The sequence below is a fragment of the Typopeltis vanoorti genome, chromosome 24, assembly GCF_054136105.1.
Source record: "Typopeltis vanoorti isolate ZY-2024b chromosome 24, IOZ_Tvanoo_1.0, whole genome shotgun sequence".
Classification (NCBI taxonomy): domain Eukaryota; kingdom Metazoa; phylum Arthropoda; class Arachnida; order Uropygi; family Thelyphonidae; genus Typopeltis; species Typopeltis vanoorti.
Genome location: NC_143572.1, coordinates 71,753,215 through 71,774,113, shown reverse-complemented (window position 1 = coordinate 71,774,113; position 20,899 = coordinate 71,753,215). Strand labels below are relative to the sequence as shown.

The following is a 20,899-nucleotide window of genomic DNA, read 5'->3' as shown; positions in this document are numbered from 1 at the left end:
ATGTTGACCAGTGATTGCTTGTGTCGTTACTGCTTTAGAGAAAAGGAGGAATGATGATTTTCAGTTCAGTGGAACATTATCCATAAAAATATCCATAGAGGAGAGGCATTGGGCAAAAACAGAACTTAGAAAAAAGGCATTGGAGTGAATCTGTGAAAGTAGATCCTAAAAATCAAAATCATCGAATGATTTTGATTTTTAGGGAGATTTTTGATGCACCATCCCAAATGTGGAAATGGTATTCCATGGATGGACAGATTTGTAATTTTTATAGTGTCAGCAGTTCTGCAGATAAGAAATAGTCTTGAGTGGAATAGGATACTTAGTTTTATTGGAGACGGAATAGGTTTAGGATGCAGTATACTTGTGCTAGATAAGGTTATATATAAGTCATCCTAAGCAGAGAAATCTGAACCTGCTTGGAGAGCTGGTAGCATCAAACTTGATAAGATTGTGCTTGCCCCACTAAAGAAAGCAAGGAGTGTAGAGTTTTAAAGCACTGGTTATGGGAGATCTTGGAATTATGACAAACTTACATTACAAAGTTTGCCACATGAAGAAGAATCACTGTGTGTATTTATCCTTGAGCCACTTAGGATACGTAAAATTTATTTTTATTTTGGATTGTCTTGCTGTATTTCTTATAGAAGTCCTTGATTGTGGTCAAGAATTTGAAGTGGAATAGAGGATGAAGACCTCCGTTCCAGTTAGAATTATTTCTGTTATTCAGTCAGAGCAAGTATTTGAATATTAAATAAATATAAAAATAAAAAATCAAACTTTAATCCTCCTGCCATTTCATGGATGGATTTAGAAATTGTGTTGCTAACTCATCATTAAATATTGGAAGTAATTTATATTTCTGTATGCTCTATCAAACATTTGTTCATAGCTGAATTAAGTACTGTCTGTCTGAAATTCTCCCCTGCTCTTTTTTTTTAAATTCTCAATTATTAAAATAAATATTGAGGCCACATAATATGCTTTTTTGGAAATTACTTTAGAAATTACCTTTTATTTCTCAAAGGGAATAGAATGAGACTGTTTTAGCCCTAACATTTTGGGAAAAGGGAGAGAGAGCAACAGTCTCTACCCTTAGCCAGTCATAGATGGCTGGCCCAAGACTATCAGTGACTTTAATTGACATCCAGGAAAGAGATTACAGCAAACACCTGCCATCATCTCATGGTCTTTAACTGTAACACTATATATCATTGTCTAAAATAATGTGAGTTCTGTGGTCAATTTCCTTGAGTTTCTGGGAGGAAAAAACCCTACTTTCCCATGTTAGTAATCAACCAACTCAAGAACCTGTTGAAGAAAGGCTTAGAAAAAAAAGTTCCTCTAGTCAGCAACTAGAATTGAACTTAGAATGGTCTTTCTTTGGGCAGCCTAGCACTATGTATGCAAATATCATTTCAAGGCAATACAGGCCTACTGGAAATATTAAAATTCAACTCCAAACACTTTGTTGGCCTACTAACCATGCTGCCATCATGTGATTTACCTTCTAGCTTTGTAATTGGATCACCAGCTTCCTGCCCCACCAATGTAATAACATGCATAAAATGAAATTTTTCCTTTTATGCATGTCATTACATGCATGCATCATTTCATAAAATAAAATTTTATGAAATGCATAAAATATAGTAATCCAGAAGAAACTATCTTGAGCATAGAATAATTACTTATTTTTGAAGAGAAGGATAGAAAAAGTAATTTTTATGTGAAGTTCAGTAGAGTATTGCAGGTCATTATTAAGACAAGGATAGATGAGAAATACTGGGCTATGTCTTCAGATAAGTTATTGTGCCCATTTACAAATATCATAAGTATTTGTGTTAATCCAGGCAGATTATCCAAGAAATTGTTGCCATAATTGAGATCAGTGTGTGTGTGTGTGTGTGTGTGTGTGTGTGTGTGTGTGTGTGTGTGTGTGTGTGTGTGTGTGTGAAAGAGAGAGATATGGATGGAATCATAGATGGACAGACATTGTGCCCAATATCTGGAGCAGAAGACCAGAAAGCTCAGCTGCCATTTCAGCAAGGCAAGTTTTCTACATTTGGCCATTTTAGAGTTTGATTTAGATTTCTGATTTTTTTTTTTTTTAAACTGAATTTTCTGCTTTGAGTACAAGGCTGTGATTTTAAAGTTTTCAGTCCTTTGAGAATATGTTGATTTTTTTTTTTGGACTTCTTTGCTTAGTGTTTAGGAGAACTAAGCACAGATAATGGATCAGGGAATTTTGTATGGAATAGAGAATGACATTCCTCATTCCAACAAGAATTATTTTAGTTATTTGGTTATAGATTGTTTGGGTCAATGGAGTAGATACAGTAATTAAACCACTGAAATCCTGAAAGACACCTCATTTGGTAAGAAGAGTCATGGGACATTGGGGGTTGAGACTGGATGGATGAAGGTGTCATTCTGTAGAAAATGAAACATGGACAGAGTTATGGTTGGAATTAACCTAGTGAAGACCCTGACAGCTACAGGGTATTTGGAGGAAGAGCCAAGGTCTGGAGAGAATGATGATGGTTATTTGGTATTCTGGTTGATGGACAATTTATGTTAAATCATTACTAATAACAAATGTTTCAGCATCTCTTCTGGCTTGATCTATGAAGTTTTAGAAGGGAAGCCAGTTGTAATTGTGAATATTGAAGTCCCCAAGGAAGATTTCACTTTGTGTAAATTAGACTGTAGGAAATCAGTTTTCAGTAAATAAGCAGAGGTCAGAGTAATTATTGAAATTAAGTGAGCAGTATAAAATAGTATGGCAGGAAACTTTTGAACCAGAGCAGATCATAAAGAGGATTTTAAATTTAATAATCTCTGGCATATCTCAGATCTGATAAATGTACATGTATAACCTGCAAAGGAATCAATGTAACTTGTATATAATTAAGATGGACAGTTGTTAAGGCTGCCAGTCGAGATTCTGTTAGAAATGCTGCATTAGATTTTGTTGTTGGTATGGTGATGTGTGTGTGATTAATGTTTACATAAATGCCACAAGTATTAGTAAAGTGGATGTGGAGGGTTTTTTTTTTTTTCTGTGTGTGTTGTATTTTGTGACTGATTGCTACATGTGATTGTGTTAAGTGCTGTTGTGAACAGCATTACTGAAGAATAACTTAAAGATGGTAAAAACTGATCACATAGTTTTTCGTAGGTGTAAAAATAATATTATATTATATTTTATTTTATTATATTTATAATATAATATTATATTATATAAAATTAACTTATTATAATATATATTATATTTATAAATCTTCTTTACATTAGTCCTTGCACATCAGAATTCTTGCAATTTGCTTCAGTTATTGTAATTATCTGATGTTGGTACTCATCAATTTGAAGAATGATAAATGTCTAGAAAATTAACATTGAATTCATTAAGTTATACATAACACAAAATTAATGTTTATAATACCTTCAATAATTCTGGTGTTTAGGTTTATACTTGATTATTATACATAATGTTGTTTAAGAAAATTAACAATGTAGATGAATACATGCATGCAAGTTCCTCAAGCAACCAACAATCAACCTACCTCTTTTCATAACACCTGGATCACTCAACATAATTTTGTTGACAACCCATCATTATTCACATGAAGTCAAACCATATCACTCCTAAAATTAAGGGTCATCTAGAGGAAGCAGTATTAAATTGTGTACCTGGGGGAGGAGGGTTAATCGGGTAGGAGTTAAATGGATGAGTGATATAATTAAGCATGAGCTGCAGAAGAAGAAAATGCTGTGGAGGATATATAAAGAGAAAGGTGACCAGCAAACTCACGAACAGTACAAGGCTCAGGTAAGAAAGGTGACCAGCATGGCAAGGAAGGTAAAATCAGATTATGAGAAAAATTTAGCTGAGCAGGCCAAAGGAAATCCCAAAGAGTTCTTTCATTATGTGGACTAAAGATTAACCTTAATAACTGATGATGGTCATGAGGAAACAGAAGTGGGTAAAATAGTTGCGTTACTGAGCGACCACTTTGTAATCATATATCTTCCTAGTGAGGAAGATATATGATTACTACTTTAATATATAAGATTTAACCTATGTGACAGACATTAATATGGGAACAAAGGTGGATGAATTGGAGGGTCTTAGGATATTGCAGAATCTCAATGTAAATACAGCTGTGATTTTACGAGAATGTTCAAGGGAACTGGCGATGCCTTTGACTTAGCTGTTTAATTTAAGTCTCAGCTCTAGTAGAGTTCCAAGGGAGTGGAAAGAGGACAAAATTATTCCTTTGCATAAGGGAGGTTCTAAGACTACAGTAGCAAATTATAGACCAATCAGTATCTCAGGCATGTTGATCATAGTACTAGAAAAATTGTTCATAAAGAGAATTTAAGAATTGGTAAATAAAAATATGATACTGTATGAGAGTCAACATGGCTTTTTCAGTTATGCCTTAGTAATTTACTAACTTTTTATAATAGAGTAACAGCCGAGTTGAATAAAGGAAATGACTATACGATGATTTTGCTGGATTTTGCAAAGGCATTTGACAGAATACCACATGGAACACTGTTACACGAATTAGAACAAATGGGAATGGATATGACACTGGTTAAGTGGATAAAAGGGTGGCTGCTGGACAGATATCAAAAAGTGGTATATGGAGGGGCAGAATTTAAGCAAAAACAGGTGACTAGTGGTGTGCTACAAGGTTCAGTGCTGGGATCATTTCTGTTTAATTTATACATAAATGATACAGATTTATGTATAAATTAAATATTCAGTTGTTTGCTGATGATGCAAAATTAGGTAGAGTAATAGTTAATCAAGGGGATGTGAAGAACTTGCAGGAAGATTTAAATAGACTGTCAGTATGGGCAAAAGTTAATGGGTGTCAGTTTAATGTCAAGAAATGTAAAGCAATGCATTTGGGGATAAATAGATTATAAGCTTTGTATCACATTGATGGCACTGTACTCCAGGAAATAGATGAAGCTAGAGATTTAGGGATGGTGGTATACAGGGAGTTAAAGTTTAACAGAGAGTTAAGGTTTCTAAATTAGTGCATATGATTACTTGGCTATTGAAGAACACATTCACAAGTAGAGATAAGAAAGTTATTATTCCTCTTTATAAGGACACATCTGGAATGTTGTGCTCAAGTCTGGTCCCCTGGGTTTCTTGGTGATGTAGAAGCAGTGGAGTGGATTCAGAGGTGAGTGATGAAGATGATGAGTAGCTTGTGGAATGTTTTCCCTGTGAGGATAGATTGAAGGTGTGTGTGTGGATTGCAGACGTTGGCTGATAGGAGAAAAAGAGGGGATATGATAGAAATATTTAAATTTCTTAAAGGATTTTATAGGCTAGATGCAGGAAATGTTTCAGCACTTGGTTAGAGGGACCTGAAAAAAGGGTCAACCCTGGAAGTTGAATAAAGTGTGGTCAATAGGGATGTGCGGACTAGATTCAGGAGAGGTATGATAGATTGTGTGGATAGATTGGATCTCCCACGATGAGTCTTCGGACTCCATGGAGATGCCCATATAATAATAATAATAATAGTAAAATACTCCTTAAACACTATTAATCAAAAGCATCACATCTGTGATTATTATTCTTACACAGTGGCTCTGTCTCAGTTCCACACAAAACAGAGAGAACCAGACTATTGTAGTAATATATCAGTAAAAGCAAAATTAACATCTACAGTAGTATATTAATTTTGCTTTTACTGATATTCTGCTGTTTTCCCACTTTCTATAATTTTTGAACACTCCTAAAGCCATCCTAAATCTTCTGCCTTCTTCATTTCTCACTTTACCAACATCAGTTACACAGCTACCAAGATAATTGAAGTGAGACCTGTTCTATACCATATCTTTTAAAAAAGACAGAGGATTCATCTTTATCACCTGTTTTCATTACCTTTGTTTTCTCAATCTAGTTGACTTCCAGCATCATCACTTGTAGCAATAAAGGAATTCAGTTTTTTCATGTTATCATCAGCATTAGCAACCCAGATCAGATATACTAAGATCTTTACATTTTAATCCCTAAGTCTTCCCTTGCAGAGTCTTATTCATTACAAGACTAAATAGAAAGAGTGACAGGACACACCCCTGTCTTACGTTATTTTAAACTATTCACTATATGCTTTATGAACTTTAGCACGAGCCTCACTGTTATTATATAAAGCAGACATAATGCTAATAAGTTTGTCAAGTATTTCATAAGCTTTTACGATCTTCCATAAATTTTGCCAGCTGAATCAAAAGCTTTTGAAGTCAATAAAACACGTGGTCTGAAATTTTAAACATTTCTCAAGAATCTGTCTCAGTGAAAATATTTGGTCTATGCAGCTTCTTTCTTTTCTTGCTTGTCAATCAAGTCCTTTATTCTATTGTGTTCAATAATGCAGAGGACCTTCCTGGAATAGACAATATGCTGATTCCTCTATAATTTTCATACATTGTACAATCTCCTTTCTTAAAAAATGGCATTATTATACTTCTAGTGAAGTTCCAGAAAATTTACCACTGATAGAAAAATGTTCTGCCACTATACTCTCCCTATCCTCTTTTAGTACAGGATTGACAGCAATCCTGTCATATCTTGGTGATTTCTTCTTTTCATCCATTTTCTGTCCACTGCTGGATGAGGGCCTCCTCCATTTCCTTCCACCTTTCTTTGTTCTGAAGTTGTTCTTTTATGAAGTTTTAATTTACGTATGGCCAGTCTAACCTCAGATGATATAATGGGACTGATATCAAATTGGAAAGTAGAACTAGTCTGTTCACCAATGATAATTGGATCACAAGACTGAATATTGTATAAAAGATCATCATCAAAATGGTCATCACCTACCTTGCCATGATGGCATCTTGTCCTTCAGTTGTGTTCTTATCTTTTAATGACCTCACTCTGTTCACCCCCTTCCTGCATATCTTATTTAATAATTTCCTATAGTCCTTCATGATTATTCTCTCTCTAGCACCATTCTCTGCCATGTTGACAAACTGGAAGTTTTTATCTGTTTTCAATACTTTCAGTTGTTTATTAATTTCCCCTGTACAGCCTCTTCTTACATTCTCTTCTTTCAGCAATTAACTGCATTGCCTCACTGATTAAATAATTCTCCTTTTGCTTCTCTTGAACATCTAAACTATCCTTTAAGCCATTCCACACATTTTCTACATCACAGTCTTGTAGGCTATCTCTTCCATAACACCTGATCATCCCAGTTAAATGTAGCAGTAGTGGTACTGTTCAGTGTAACAGTGTTAAAAGAGACAGTGGGTATGCCTTGTAGTACATTTTTGAAGCTTCAGTTGCAATCTGCTCTTAACACTGTAATGGTCAGATCTTATCTCTGCACCTCTGTTTTATCCTGGTGTTCTGCACAGAACTTGCCCATTTACTATTAATGAGAACATATCATGTTGTTGTAAATACCATTAGGTAGATCCAAGTCTACTGTAAAGATCCTTATGCTTGAAATAGGTATTGGTTATTTTCAGTCCATTTAGCTTACATCTGGAGGAGTCAATTACCTATTTCAATAATTGATATCAGTAATTGATATCAGTGCTAAACTTAACATTCAAATCCCCCCAAATAACTCATATATCATCATATACCATCTAGATCTAAAAAGATTTAGATGGTATATGAATCCAGCCTTTCCAGTCAGACATCATTGATACTGACTGAGCTATGAAGGCATAGGGAACAGGAGCGAGAGAGAGGGAGAAAAAAAAACAGAAAACAGAGGATTTGTTTGTTCGGAAAGCTGTAAAAAGATTTTACAACTAAAATATCTAATGCAGTATCTCTATAAGGACCTTTTAAACAACAACAACACACACACACAAAAAAAAAAAATAGAATAATACTGTTGGTTGATGGACTAATTATTTAAGTGGTTAGTACTAGTAAAGAGCCTGTTTGAGGAGAAAGGGAAATTTTTTCGCTATGCATTATGTTCAGAAGGGGAAGGGATGGTGGGGACACACTAAAAGGAAAATTTTTTGTCTTAAGGACATAAGTAATAAAGTCTTATTCAACACCAATAAGCAAAGATAAAGTCAGTATCTTGAACTTTCAAATTTAGCAAGTAGAAAATGCTCCAAATTATCTTTTTTTTGGAAAAAGATGATTTATTAGTCAGTTTGACGTCTCTGCCCTCTTCACAAATGTCCCAATCAATGACACAATCCTTCTATTACAGGACAATTTCCCTCCCGATATCACAGCCCTCTTTGCACATGTACTTATGTTCTGACTATTTTGTGTGGCAAAACACTTTCTACCTACAAAAAGAAGGCACAGCCATCAGCTCACCATTATCCCCCCCCCCCATTGCTAACTTACATGGAACATTTTGAGCAGCATGTTCTAGATTCCCTTTCTTTAACCACCTTACCAGCCATTATGGATCAAATATGCATCCTCATACGCTTCATATCCATCATATATTTCAATGAATATCAATAGTATTGCAATTTTAATATGCACTTTGCATCCATGTTTACTTGGACATATATATACGTCCTGGCCGGTAGCATGGTTAAAACCCAAAGTCTGAATTAGATATATTGACAATGTTTTCGCTATCTGGCCCCATGGCTGCTAGACATTAGACACTTTCCTCAGCCACCTAAACAAACAACACAAATGCATACAATTCACAATTGAGATTGAAAAGCAGAACACACTTCCGTTTCTAGATACACTTGTCACACGTCTTCCTTCTGGCAGTCTTTCCTTCATGGTTTACCAGAAACTGACACATACTGGCCAATATATACACATAAACTCTTACCACCCAACACAAAAACTAGGGGTCATTAATACACTAAAAAACAGGGATTTGAAGATTTGCTCCAATGAACAAGCATTTAAAGATGAATTAAAACAATACCTTCCTAAAAATGGTTACAGTCAAAATACTACAACAAAATTCTGTACAAGACTGCAATTAAAAAAATAAACTAGACTACAATAAAACTATAACCATTCCATACATTAAAGGGATATCAGACAAAATAAACAGAATACTACAAAAATACAACTTAAAGCCACCTTTAAACCTCCTGCAAAATTAAAGAACTTACTCAACTCATCCAAGGATCCATTCCCTCCGCTGTCTCACCCTGGAGTGTAACGTATTCATTGCACCTATAATTTGCCTTGTATAGGGGAAACAGGATGCATCAGAAAAAAAAAGGAACATAAATGACACATTAAATATAATAACTATGGTCAAACTGGTCTTTCTGATCATACCCTGAACACTTTACATAGAATTGACTGGAAAAGCACCTGTTGTTTACATCACACCAAAACATTGTATGAACATAAATTTGAGGAGGCCTGTGAGATTCTTATCTATCACCCTTGATGGTCTAAAAATCCCAAGAATATGGAAGGCACATATTCTATCCACTTAACTTCTCCCTAAGAGTTAATTATAAATAGGACCATAGGTAATCCAAGATCCTAAATCTAATATAACAATTTTCATGTTAAATTAGGACATTATTTTTACTGTAACAAAACTATCTATATGAAAGAATGTTTCTCTGATGTCTTAAATAGAATATAGCTTGGATGTAGTTAATTTATTTATTTCATTTATATATTTCATTTGTATATATTTTACAAAAATCTCTGGTTGACTAATAAAGCCAAAAAAAAGCTCCAGTTTTAATAAATTTGAAGTCATTGCACCATTCAAAATGAATCCATATCATTTTTACCACTCAGTATAAAAGATCGAAAAACTAGCATTACAATAGAAGAACAGTGGGGGAGGAAGGGAAATACATGAGAACAAGGAACCATTCTGGAAATTGAATTAAGCTTACTAGTTATATGTTGCCAGTTGCATTGATTAAAGTTAAGGAATTATAGGCATCTCATCTAGCTGTCATTAGATGGCTAGAGATGAGCCTCCCATAATTATAACAATATTGATTCACAGGTTTTAAAGAATCCTGAACGAGAAAAGGAAAAAGAAAGAGAACACAAAGTTCAACCTCTTGTCCATCGATCAAAAGACATTTCAGCATGTTCTTCTCTAAGAATAAATAAAGACAGAGATAGAGGACGGCGAGAATGGGAAAGAGAGCGACAGAAGGAGCGTGAACGTCTGAGAGCTAAGGAGAGGGAGCGGCAAAGAGAAAGAGAACGTACTTATAGAGAAAGATTCAAAAGGGATGATCACAGGTATGTCGTTATTTCTGAATACAAATTAAGAGCTTCTTTATTATTATTATTATTATAACAACACTCTCATCTCCATAGAGTTCAAATATTCATTGTAAAATTGCTTCCGCATCAAATCAATCCTGTAAAATCCTTTTATTAATTTCTATATTTCTAACATATTCCCTCTTCTCTACCTGTGGATCAATTCATGTAACCAACAAAATTTCAGTTATAAGGGGCCTTCTATAGATATATCATCTTGGTCATTTTCTTCTGGATACTTTTCATCATTCCCAAGAACTCAGACAATCAAATTCTGCACTATAGATACTTATATAAAGGAATAAAAATCTGCTTGGTGAGCCATTCTTTCAACATATAAGTGATTCTTTGAACTAGTACATCCTTTTATTAATTTCTATATTTCTAACATATTCCCTCTTCTCTACCTGTGGATCAATTCATGTAACCAACAAAATTTCAGTTATAAGGGGCCTTCTATAGATATATCATCTTGGTCATTTTCTTCTGGATACTTTTCATCATTCCCAAGAACTCAGACAATCAAATTCTGCACTATAGATACTTATATAAAGGAATAAAAATCTGCTTGGTGAGCCATTCTTTCAACATATAAGTGATTCTTTGAACTAGTACAGAGGATATATTGTTTACTGAAACTCTGCCTGTCATTACCCATAATTCCTAGCCGCTTCAGTTTCTTGAAGTGCAGTTGTGTGTGTTTCATAACACATGCAGCCTGTAGTTATTTCATCCCAAAGTTCATGACTTTGACAAGTTGAACTGCTAACTATTATCCTTTTCCCAAACTACAAATATATTTCTTTCATTCTACATGATCACTGCATCTCATTTATTAACTATTGCTTTTTCCATTTTAACATAAATGGGTTGATATTCTTTCCCAAATTATTCCCAATATAATATGTACAGATTGAGCAACAGCCTAAGTACAAGCCCTAATGCTAACACTTAGTGGAGAAAATACATCTAGAGAATTACTACACTGCATTTATTTAGCTAATAAATTATTAAGCCACTATTTTGTCTTCCTCACCACTTCATTGTCACAAAGAAATACAACTAAGCATATGCATGCACTCACACTATCAGGAAGACAAACATAGACTGAATATGAAAACAGGATCCTACAGTCCTAACTGGCGCACTCTATAGATGTGGTAATGGAATGTGGCTTGAAGGTCTCAAAATGATGGTCTCTCAGACTTTTGGCAGAGTCAAGCAGCTCAATTTGTTGATACTTGATAATGTTATAATGCTATGGTAGATTCTAGATGATTTATATCTGTTCCTGTAAAAATAAGTGAGGTTTTGTTCCATTTATTTTTATCCAGTAATTTACATCCCTGCTTATTGCTAAATTGACACTAATCCTACCTAAACACACACACACAAAAAAAAAGCACTCCAAATATTATTAGACAAAGTTATATCCTAGCCTGTTGAAACTGTCCAAAAATTTAGACCTCATAATCTTAGACCATCCTGGATTTATGGATTACTAAAAATACCCAAACCGAACACATCCTGACCAATAGTGGGCAGTACTGGTTTCCCCTACTTTCAAAGTGGCCAAATATTTAGCCCAACAGTTGTCTCTAATTCTTATGGACCACACACTCCCATTTGAAAAACTCTGTGTACTTAAAATCTTGCTTGTCAAACCTGATCCTCAAAAATACTGACATTATGTCAGTTTTGCTGTAGCTTCTCTATTCACTAATGTACCCTTGAAAGAAACCTCAGAACCCATTCAGACTCTCTTTCACCTGACATTATCTGTTTTTACCATGAACTCTGGCTGTTTTATGTGGAAAGGAAAACCTCCGAGCAGATTTGAAGGTACAGCTATAGGTTTCCCCACCCCCAATCTTTTTGTGAAACATTTTAAAAACAGCACTAAATTCTATTGCTGTACTACACAGATGATTTGCTCTTCTCCACTTGGCCACATGCCTCATGAGTGGAATAGGCTAGCACAGTTCATTACCCCACACCCAAGGATCTGTTTCACCATCAAAAAAAAAAAACTGTCTTACCTACCTTGACACTCTGGTCACCTGACTACCGATATTAGAAGATACATCCATCATCTGTCGCATCGCTTCCACAGCAATATGGTGTCATCAGAATCTTAGTAAATTGAGCTAGAACTGTTTGCCCTGATGACTAATTTCTCCATAGAACTCAATCACATTTGGGACACTTTTTACTAGTTGCTTTCCCCTTGCAGAATCAACAGAACTTTCTCTCTATCCCTCAAACTTAGCCCTTCTCAAAATCCAGAACACAAGAAATATATTGCCATTCCCCCACATCTGGGACATCTCAGAAAAAATTCACATGTTCTAAATATGCATGATTTACAGACCTCCTTTAAGCCACACCAAAAATTAGCTACCCTTATCCACTCACCAGAAGATTCTCTTCATCATCTCCATCCTGTGGTTTAGAGTATTTCTTGTTCCTGCAAACTTTCGTGTTTCAGACAAATGGGAAGAACAGTCAATATCTGTCTGGAGGAACAGAATGCAGAAACTATGTCCATTACCTACTACAGCCATTCTAGAATAGCAGAACATGCCATAGATACAAATCACTATCCATGGCATGTTCTGTGGTGGATCCAATGGGACTAAGCCTCCATTTTATGCAGGAATAGATAAATCAGAGAGAGAGAGATTATTTCTAAAATCTATTTTATGACATTTGCCAAATCTGTGGGATCTTCAGCAAGATTCCATCACTGCACTCATAAAGGGTGCCATTTAAAACTGTAGGATCCACCTCTTATATTATGTTTGCCTTCATGCATATCCTTGATTGTATTTCTTTATGCTCCTGAATATGCTTTGATGACCAAGGTGAAATATTGGCTGAATAATTTATTAGCTAAATAAATTTAGCTAATAAATAAATGGTTTAGTGATTATTATCTTTAGACATGTTTTCTCTACTGAACATCAACATGAGTGATAATTAATCCTAGCATCCATACCAGGTCGTGTGGCACACTTCAGATCACCTGCCTTCTCTGTGATCCGGCTTCACCATAAGTATCTGTAAATTGTATGTATTCTGTGATGTGCAGCTTACAGATTTTATAAGCAACAGCATCCATCAAACACCACTCTTTGATACCTGTCCATCAGCTACCCTCTTATCCATGTCACCAGCTTTATGTCCATTGCCATTTGCTCCAACAGCAATAATTCCATGCAGTATACTGTGAAATTACTTTGTGAAGTATAGCCTTATCATGATATAGCCATTTTCTTTATCCAACTCAACCCTCCTATCCAATAACTAACTTTTACTATACTTTAACCACCAATCCTAAGATGCAAATTGATGTATAATTTGTTACATTATCTTGGAACCTCTGTTATATAACTGGATTATCTTATCCTCTCTTTCCATTCTTTTGGAAAACTATCAGAACTGAGATTTAAACAAACAAAAGCAAACAAAGTTTGCATGTGAAGTAATTTCACAACTGGGCAACTCATATATAGAGGCTAATTACTTCACATCACTTGCTTTAGTATCCCATAATGCAAAACATATATATCTCTATATGTGCCTCTATATATGAGTTGTGAAGTTACTTCATGCACAAACTTTTGTTTGTTTACACTTAGATAAAGGATTAAACCAAAAATATAATTTCTTGACATCTTTAATTTATAATATAACCAAGTGGAAAAACTTTCAACATCTCTCTCTAATCCAGAGTGTTTTAGTAATAATGTAAGACACCTTTTGGCTACTTGTATATGGAAATATGACTTCTGCATTACTTCCACATTGGTATCACTTCTGGGTCTGGCTCCTGCTGATGTGAGTTTGTGCTGAAGTGGTTGCTTTCCCTGAGATATGAGTGGCTCTGTAGTGGGGTAGGCCTGTAACTGAACTGGCCTGTAACTGGAACAACTGCTGAGTTAAATGATCCTTCGGGTCACTCATTGTTGGGTAATCTGAGAGATTGCACGAGTTTTTGGAGAGGTATTCCCACACTTAAACATACCTCAATAAAGGTCAAAACCAATCTGGGTACTGACCCTTCCCATAATGCATAGCATTTTAGATGTCGATAAGGATATGTGCTTTGCATTATGGGACACTAAGGCAAGTGATGTGAAGTCATTAGCCTCTATATACAAGTTGCCCACTCATAAAGTTACTTCACATGCAAACTTCATTTGCTTACACTTGGATGAAGGATTAAACCAAGATTATACTTTCTTGGCTTCTTTAATTTATAGTATATAACCAAGTGGAAAAGCTTTCAACATAGACTTCATATACCACATTGAAAGAGGTCTAAAATCCCTCCCCTCCAATATAGCCAATAAAATACAGATGGAAACATCCAACATACTAAATTCTAATAAACAAGTAAGCTGCAATTTAGCAAAAAGCAGAAAAATTAATCCTAAATAATTCTGTCAGACCATGCAGCATTTCAAACCTGTCAGAGAATCAACTGGAAAGGCATCAAGACCCTACACCACATCAAAATCTAGTTTGAAAGAAAGTTCAAGGAAGCTTATGAGATGCTGAAACATTATCCAAATCTAAACAAGAATGATGGATTAATAATTCCAAGAATCTGGAGAACCCATATGCAATCTGTATAGTATCCAGAACATGATGGCAGAACCACAACACAAGAAAACAATAATGTAAGAGGACTGCAAAGATGTGTTTAATGTAGTTCTGCTATAAAACTTTATTTTTATTTATTTAGTTTTTTTTTTTCCTATTATCTGTTGTTAAAAATTTGTTGTTCAAGTCTGTTATGACCTAAAGATCCCAGATGCCATCTTATGATCTCCCTTCCACCACTTTGAGAGTGGATTTCCAGTTTATTCTCTGTTGGAAGAATAAACTGGAAATCCATATTCTCATCATTGGGAGCCAGACCCAGAGGCTGTGATACTACTACCTTTTGGCAACTTGTATAGGTAAATATGACTTCTCCATTACTTCCACCTTAGTATCGCTGCCTCTGGGTAGTGGCCCTTCCCTTAATGCATAGTATTATACATGTCTGTAAGGAGATGTGCTTTGCATTATGGGAGATGCTAAGACAAGTGATGAGAGCTTAGTCCACCTTTACCACGAGTAGCTTCAGGAGTGAGGTACTTCAGGTGCAAACTTTATTTACACTTGGATAAGAGATTAAACTAAATTTATTATAGTTTATTCTCTGGTTGTTCATTGCAAGTCATGGTGAATGGTTCCTTCTCGTGTGATTTTCTTATCAATGCTAAGCAACTTGTAGCTCTGTGCTTTCACCTATCCCTCTTTCTCCTATACATCAGTGATCTCTTGCTAACATCCAGTCTTATTCGTAGCTTTGCTGATGACAATATGTGGACAGGAGAATGTTGGAGATGAAGCCACCTGGCAAAAGAAGTAAGGGGAGACCTAAACAATGATGGCCGGACAACTGCAGATTGGACCTCCAAGACCTCAGGCTAGATGAAAACATGGCCTTAGACAGAACTGAATGGTGGAGGTTGATTCATTGCAGCAACCCCACTTAAGTGGGATTGAAGCTGAAGAAAAGAAGAAGAAGCCATTCAGCACCAAACCAACTTCTCATTCTCTTTCTTCATTTCATGTACCTCTGTCCTTTGGAAGTTTTCCCCATACCATTTTCCCCATTGAATACAACTGACAACTCTTCAAGAACTACATTAATATATTCCTTTCTTCTCTCTAATCACTTGTCTTCTCACATCACTGTCATGTTATAGGTCTCAATATCTTTCATGTGGGATTGATATAAAAAATGCACACATACATTTTGCCTGATGGCTTCTATCTCTCACCAGACAGTCTCAAATGCACTGTCTCCTGCACCTTCATCTCCGCCTTCCTGCTGGATTTCTACTCTTGTTGGTTGCACTTCTTTTACTATCACAGCAAGCAAATATCCCTCTTCCATTCAAGTTCCCTTTACCCTCTCTTCTGTATCCCTTACATTCTATCCCTATAATTGTATCATTTTCCATCAGTCATATCTCACTTAACATTGATAACTTTTGACCAAGTTATACTAATCAGTGTCAAGAATCAAGAACTTCTTGATTCTTGACACTGAATCTCTAATTCTGAATGCTTCTGCCACTAGTATTACTAAATTGTAGTATTCCTCTCTCAGGCCACAGCTACCCTTGCATCTTGTTGTATTCAAATTTGAGACCTGAGAAACTATAGGTTTTGAATTTAAATAGACACCCATGCATCAAATGAGTGCAAACATCTTTTTGTTCATTCTTATTATCAGTTATTGCTACAAAAGTGCCTACACACATACATCTTTTCTACCCCACCCCCAAATGGCTCTAGTTTCCCTGACTTTGCATTTCATTTCTTGTTGAACAATTTCTCTGGACTGGACACCTAACTCCAAATATATTCAAGTGAATCCATCAGTCACTCACTCACACACACACACACACACACACACACACACACACACACACACACACACACACACACCTTCCTATTAATTTCATGCACATGATAGTGGTCGTGAAACTCATGTTTCTTGACCACTATCACACCGTCATACTCTCCTGGAGTGCACTGGTATGTTACCAGCCTGCTATTTTATTTGCATCATCAACAGAAAAACTGTATATCCCTCTTCAAATTATCCACAATATTATCATAAGTTAATAACCATAAATCAATTCCTGTGTCTTCTCACTTGTCACCTTCATTCTCTTTAACTTGCCCACTACAAGGAAAGTCAGTGAGTAGGGGATCTTGTATTTTCAGGGAAGATTGATAGACAAGATGGAGGAAAAGTGTCTGATAAGAGCAGAATAATTACAAAACAATAAATATTCAGTAGAAAGGCAATATTATAGGATTTTGCACTCCTACAATATTATGCACATTATAGGAGTGTATTTGATGATAGGTATTACAAAATAGAGACTAGTAGTGGAGAATATATAGTTGATTGCTGTTATACACCCAAGAATGTAGAGGGAGAAGCAGATAGAATGTATAGGCTATTTACTCTCCCTCTGCTCACTGAGTTTTAACTTAGTGAGCACAGGGGGAGTAATCAGTATGCAAGGTTTTGTAATTGTGAGACATAGATCAGAAGGAGAAAAGGAAATAGAATTTATGTAGCTGCTGTGATATAATTACCTAAAACAGTATGTGATGGAGATTCCCTCCATCACATACTGTTAGTGCCTCCTAATAATCTTATCGATGAAACATTGAAAATGTGTAGCACATCATTATGGGTACTTAAAGGCTCAGTTATCCGAGAATCCTACTTTAGAGACCAAAGGATCTTTTTCTGACTTAATGAGCAATGTAGTGATATCACACCAGCATGAATGCCAGCCCTTTCAAAACGATTGAACTGTCTATTCCAGAGTGGGATTCATGTCACCATCATGTTAGTGACAAAGCAGCAGCATTATCTACCCAGACTACCAGAATGTATTCAATTAACTTCTTTCAAAGAAGCATGTGAAGTACTCTATATGCTCACTCACTCACCTGTGGTCACACACACAGAAAAATAAAAGTAGCAGATAATTGTAGCTCTGCAACTTGTTAAAAATGAAACTATTAAGGAAATCGTAAATAGCAAAAAAGAACCCAGTTTTCATGGAAATGCAAGGTGTTAAGTGTGGTATACTATATATATAATATTAGGCCATCATTCCATGAAAACTTGATTCTTTTTGTTCTTTACAATTTTGAAACAATGAAAAGTAGCATTTTCTTTGCTATGTGATGTTAGGCACAGCTATTGTTTATTATTTTTATCACTTACTGTATTGTTTTGTTTTTGACTTTACTTAATACGCTGCTCAAAAAACAATTAGGGGATATTTTAGTTTCTGTCGATAATTATAAATTTCTGCAAATAATTATAACTATTGGGACTGCTGTTAGTAGTGGAACAGGCAAATCTGAATCTGCCGGAATAAAAAGGACTGAAGAAGATGGAAAAAAGGTTGAATCTTTTGATGAAATGGACATGAATAAATATTTCTTACTTATGGATAAGGTGTCATTGATGAGATATTGTTTAAATAATCAATATTTATTACAAATTTAACAAATTATACATTTCAGCTTGAAATCATTTTAACAAGAATAGCCAAAAACGCTTTTGTTAATTTTTAATAGGGCATATTAAAAATATTGTCTCCATTAACAGCCGAACGAAACACAATACATCTTGATTGCATGGACCGGATAAGATGATCAAACAGTTCTTGTGGGATATTTCCACAATCTTCTGTGAGAGCAATTTCAAGCTCTTGAAGCGATCGTGGTGGCACCAGTCGAGCAGAAACTCTCCTACCTAAAGCATCCCAGGCATGTTTGATTGGATTACAATCCAGTGAACAGGCAGCCATTTCATTTGTTCAATGCCTTCTTCCTCACTCTTTTACCAAATTTGCATGGTGTGGACAAGCATTGTCATCTATAAAAATGAATTCTTGGCTAATTGCAGCAGCATATGGACAAACTATAGGTTCCGAAATCTCATTGCAATACCTTTGGGCTGTTAAGGAATCGTTTCTGATAAAATAGAGATCAGTATGGCCACTTATACTTATCCCATACCATCAAACTCACACCTTGATGTTGGGGTCTTTCACGAACAAACTGTGGATTATTTCTTGTTCCATTTTCACACCATATCAAGATACATCGGTTATCTGGTTGCAAACTGAACCTACTCGTCACTAAAAAGTACATGAGCCCAATCCTCATTTGTCCAATTGCAGTATTCCTGTGCCCAAATTCATCAGACTCTTTTGTGATTTGCAGTAAGCGGAATGCAAACAATTAGTCTTCGATCATATAAACCTGTGACATGAAGATGATTTCAAACTTTCCCGTCTCCAGGAAGTGATTCCAAAGTCGTGAAATTATGCTTTAAGATACACGACACGTTGCATTTGTTCAGCTTCTAATCGACCAATGGCTCTCCAAGCCATGGATTCCGGGATATCATGTTGCTCTGCCATTTTTAACAAAATAATGGGTGGTAGGTGACACAAATTTACAATTGAAGTGATAATTATGCACTGTGGAAGTGAGCGCAACAAGCCACGCTATTATACCCCCCCACACACACATGCTAATATGACTAAGACATGTTTCGACAAGTCTTAATATGATTTTATATGCAGTTGCATGTTCTACACTGTTGTATATTAAGAATATTTAAAATAAATGTGTTACATTTGTAAATTATTTTTATAACTTTATAATTTACAAGAAAACCAAAATATCTCCTAATTGTTTTGAGTGGTATAGTTTCAGATTTTTCTCTCACCTTCATTTTTTTTCATGAATTTATATTTCATTAAATTTTACACATAAATATATTTCATTAAATTTTACACATAATAGATAATTTCATATCAATAAGAAATAGTAAACTTATGAGTTCCCTCAAATATCCCCCATAGTGCTTAGTTAAATGATTTTTATCTTCACACTTAAAATATAGTTAACAATGATTTTGTTAAATTACATATGAAAGTGAATTTTGAATGTAAAATCTTTCTTTTTTGGAGGACTGCTGTTAGTAGTGGAACAGGCGAGTCTGAATCTGCTGGAATAAAAAGGACTGAAGAAGATGGAAAAAAGGGTGAATCTTTTGATGAAATGGAAAATAAGGCATCAAAGGAGCGAGGAAGGTATCCTACTGGTGACAGGGGAGAAAGGTCAACTGAAAGAGTATCATTTAGTAACAAATGGGCAAGAAGAGATAAAAGAGACAGTAGTTGTCCAGCAAGTGTAGATCCATCTAGTGACACTCATATTGGTTGTGCATCAGGATTTAGTAGGGAAAGGTCCAGCCTGAAAAGGGAATCACATTCAAAATCTTCTCATAGTGATTCTGTAATGCGAGATAATGGTGATGCAGCTAATACTGATGAAGATAATGGAAAAAGTGAATCAATGTACTCCGAAAATAGAGATGCTAAAGATCCGTCTAAAGATCCACGAGTTGACAGAAGGATTAGAAATAAAGCAAGTGATGTTACTTTTCTTTTGTCACAAGTTGATTCTGTTATTAGTAATTTGATGCTCATAGTAAAGTGAAACCATAATATATATATATATCTACTCTATAATATAAAATGATAAGCTTTTTTGTAACTTTATGTGTCACATTTTTTGTAAAGTTATTTGAAACTTTTTGAAACTCAGGGGCTACCCTGAGTGTCGAGTCTTCAAAATTCGAGTCATCAGAATTCAAGGAGAACTGACCTACCAGTCCGGAACTCGGAGGATTAGGCGCCGTAGGCGTCGGGGTGGGGGCTCTCCTAGTATATATATATATATATTTGTATGCAGATTGACTCGGTTTATGAAAATGTTCAATAATTTTAATGACTTAATCCCCAAGATAATTAAGAATGAAAGTTTAATGCAGACACAACTAGTTTCGTTGGTAAGCCAACTTCGCCAGCTGTCAAAGTACAAAGATATATACAAAGAAGACCGATAGAAACGTTACACACCACAACAACAGAGCTATCAAAAAAACTAATGTGTAGTTTTTTTTTGATAGCTCTGTTGTTGTGGTGTGTAATGTTTCTGTCGGTCTTCTTTGTAACTACACATTAGTTTTTTTGATAGCTC

General features: G+C 35.3%; 1 protein-coding gene across 1 annotated transcript in view; it reads left to right on the top strand.

The window, feature by feature from the left end:
- Positions 1-20,899, top strand: part of LOC150093402 (uncharacterized) — a 233,648-nt gene that overhangs the window by 181,111 nt on the left and 31,638 nt on the right. The window contains exons 8-9 of the mRNA XM_090413608.1: positions 9,972-10,216; positions 19,825-20,284. Coding sequence (XP_090269734.1) covers positions 9,972-10,216; positions 19,825-20,284 — 705 coding nt within the window. The remainder of the gene's footprint in view (positions 1-9,971; positions 10,217-19,824; positions 20,285-20,899) is intronic.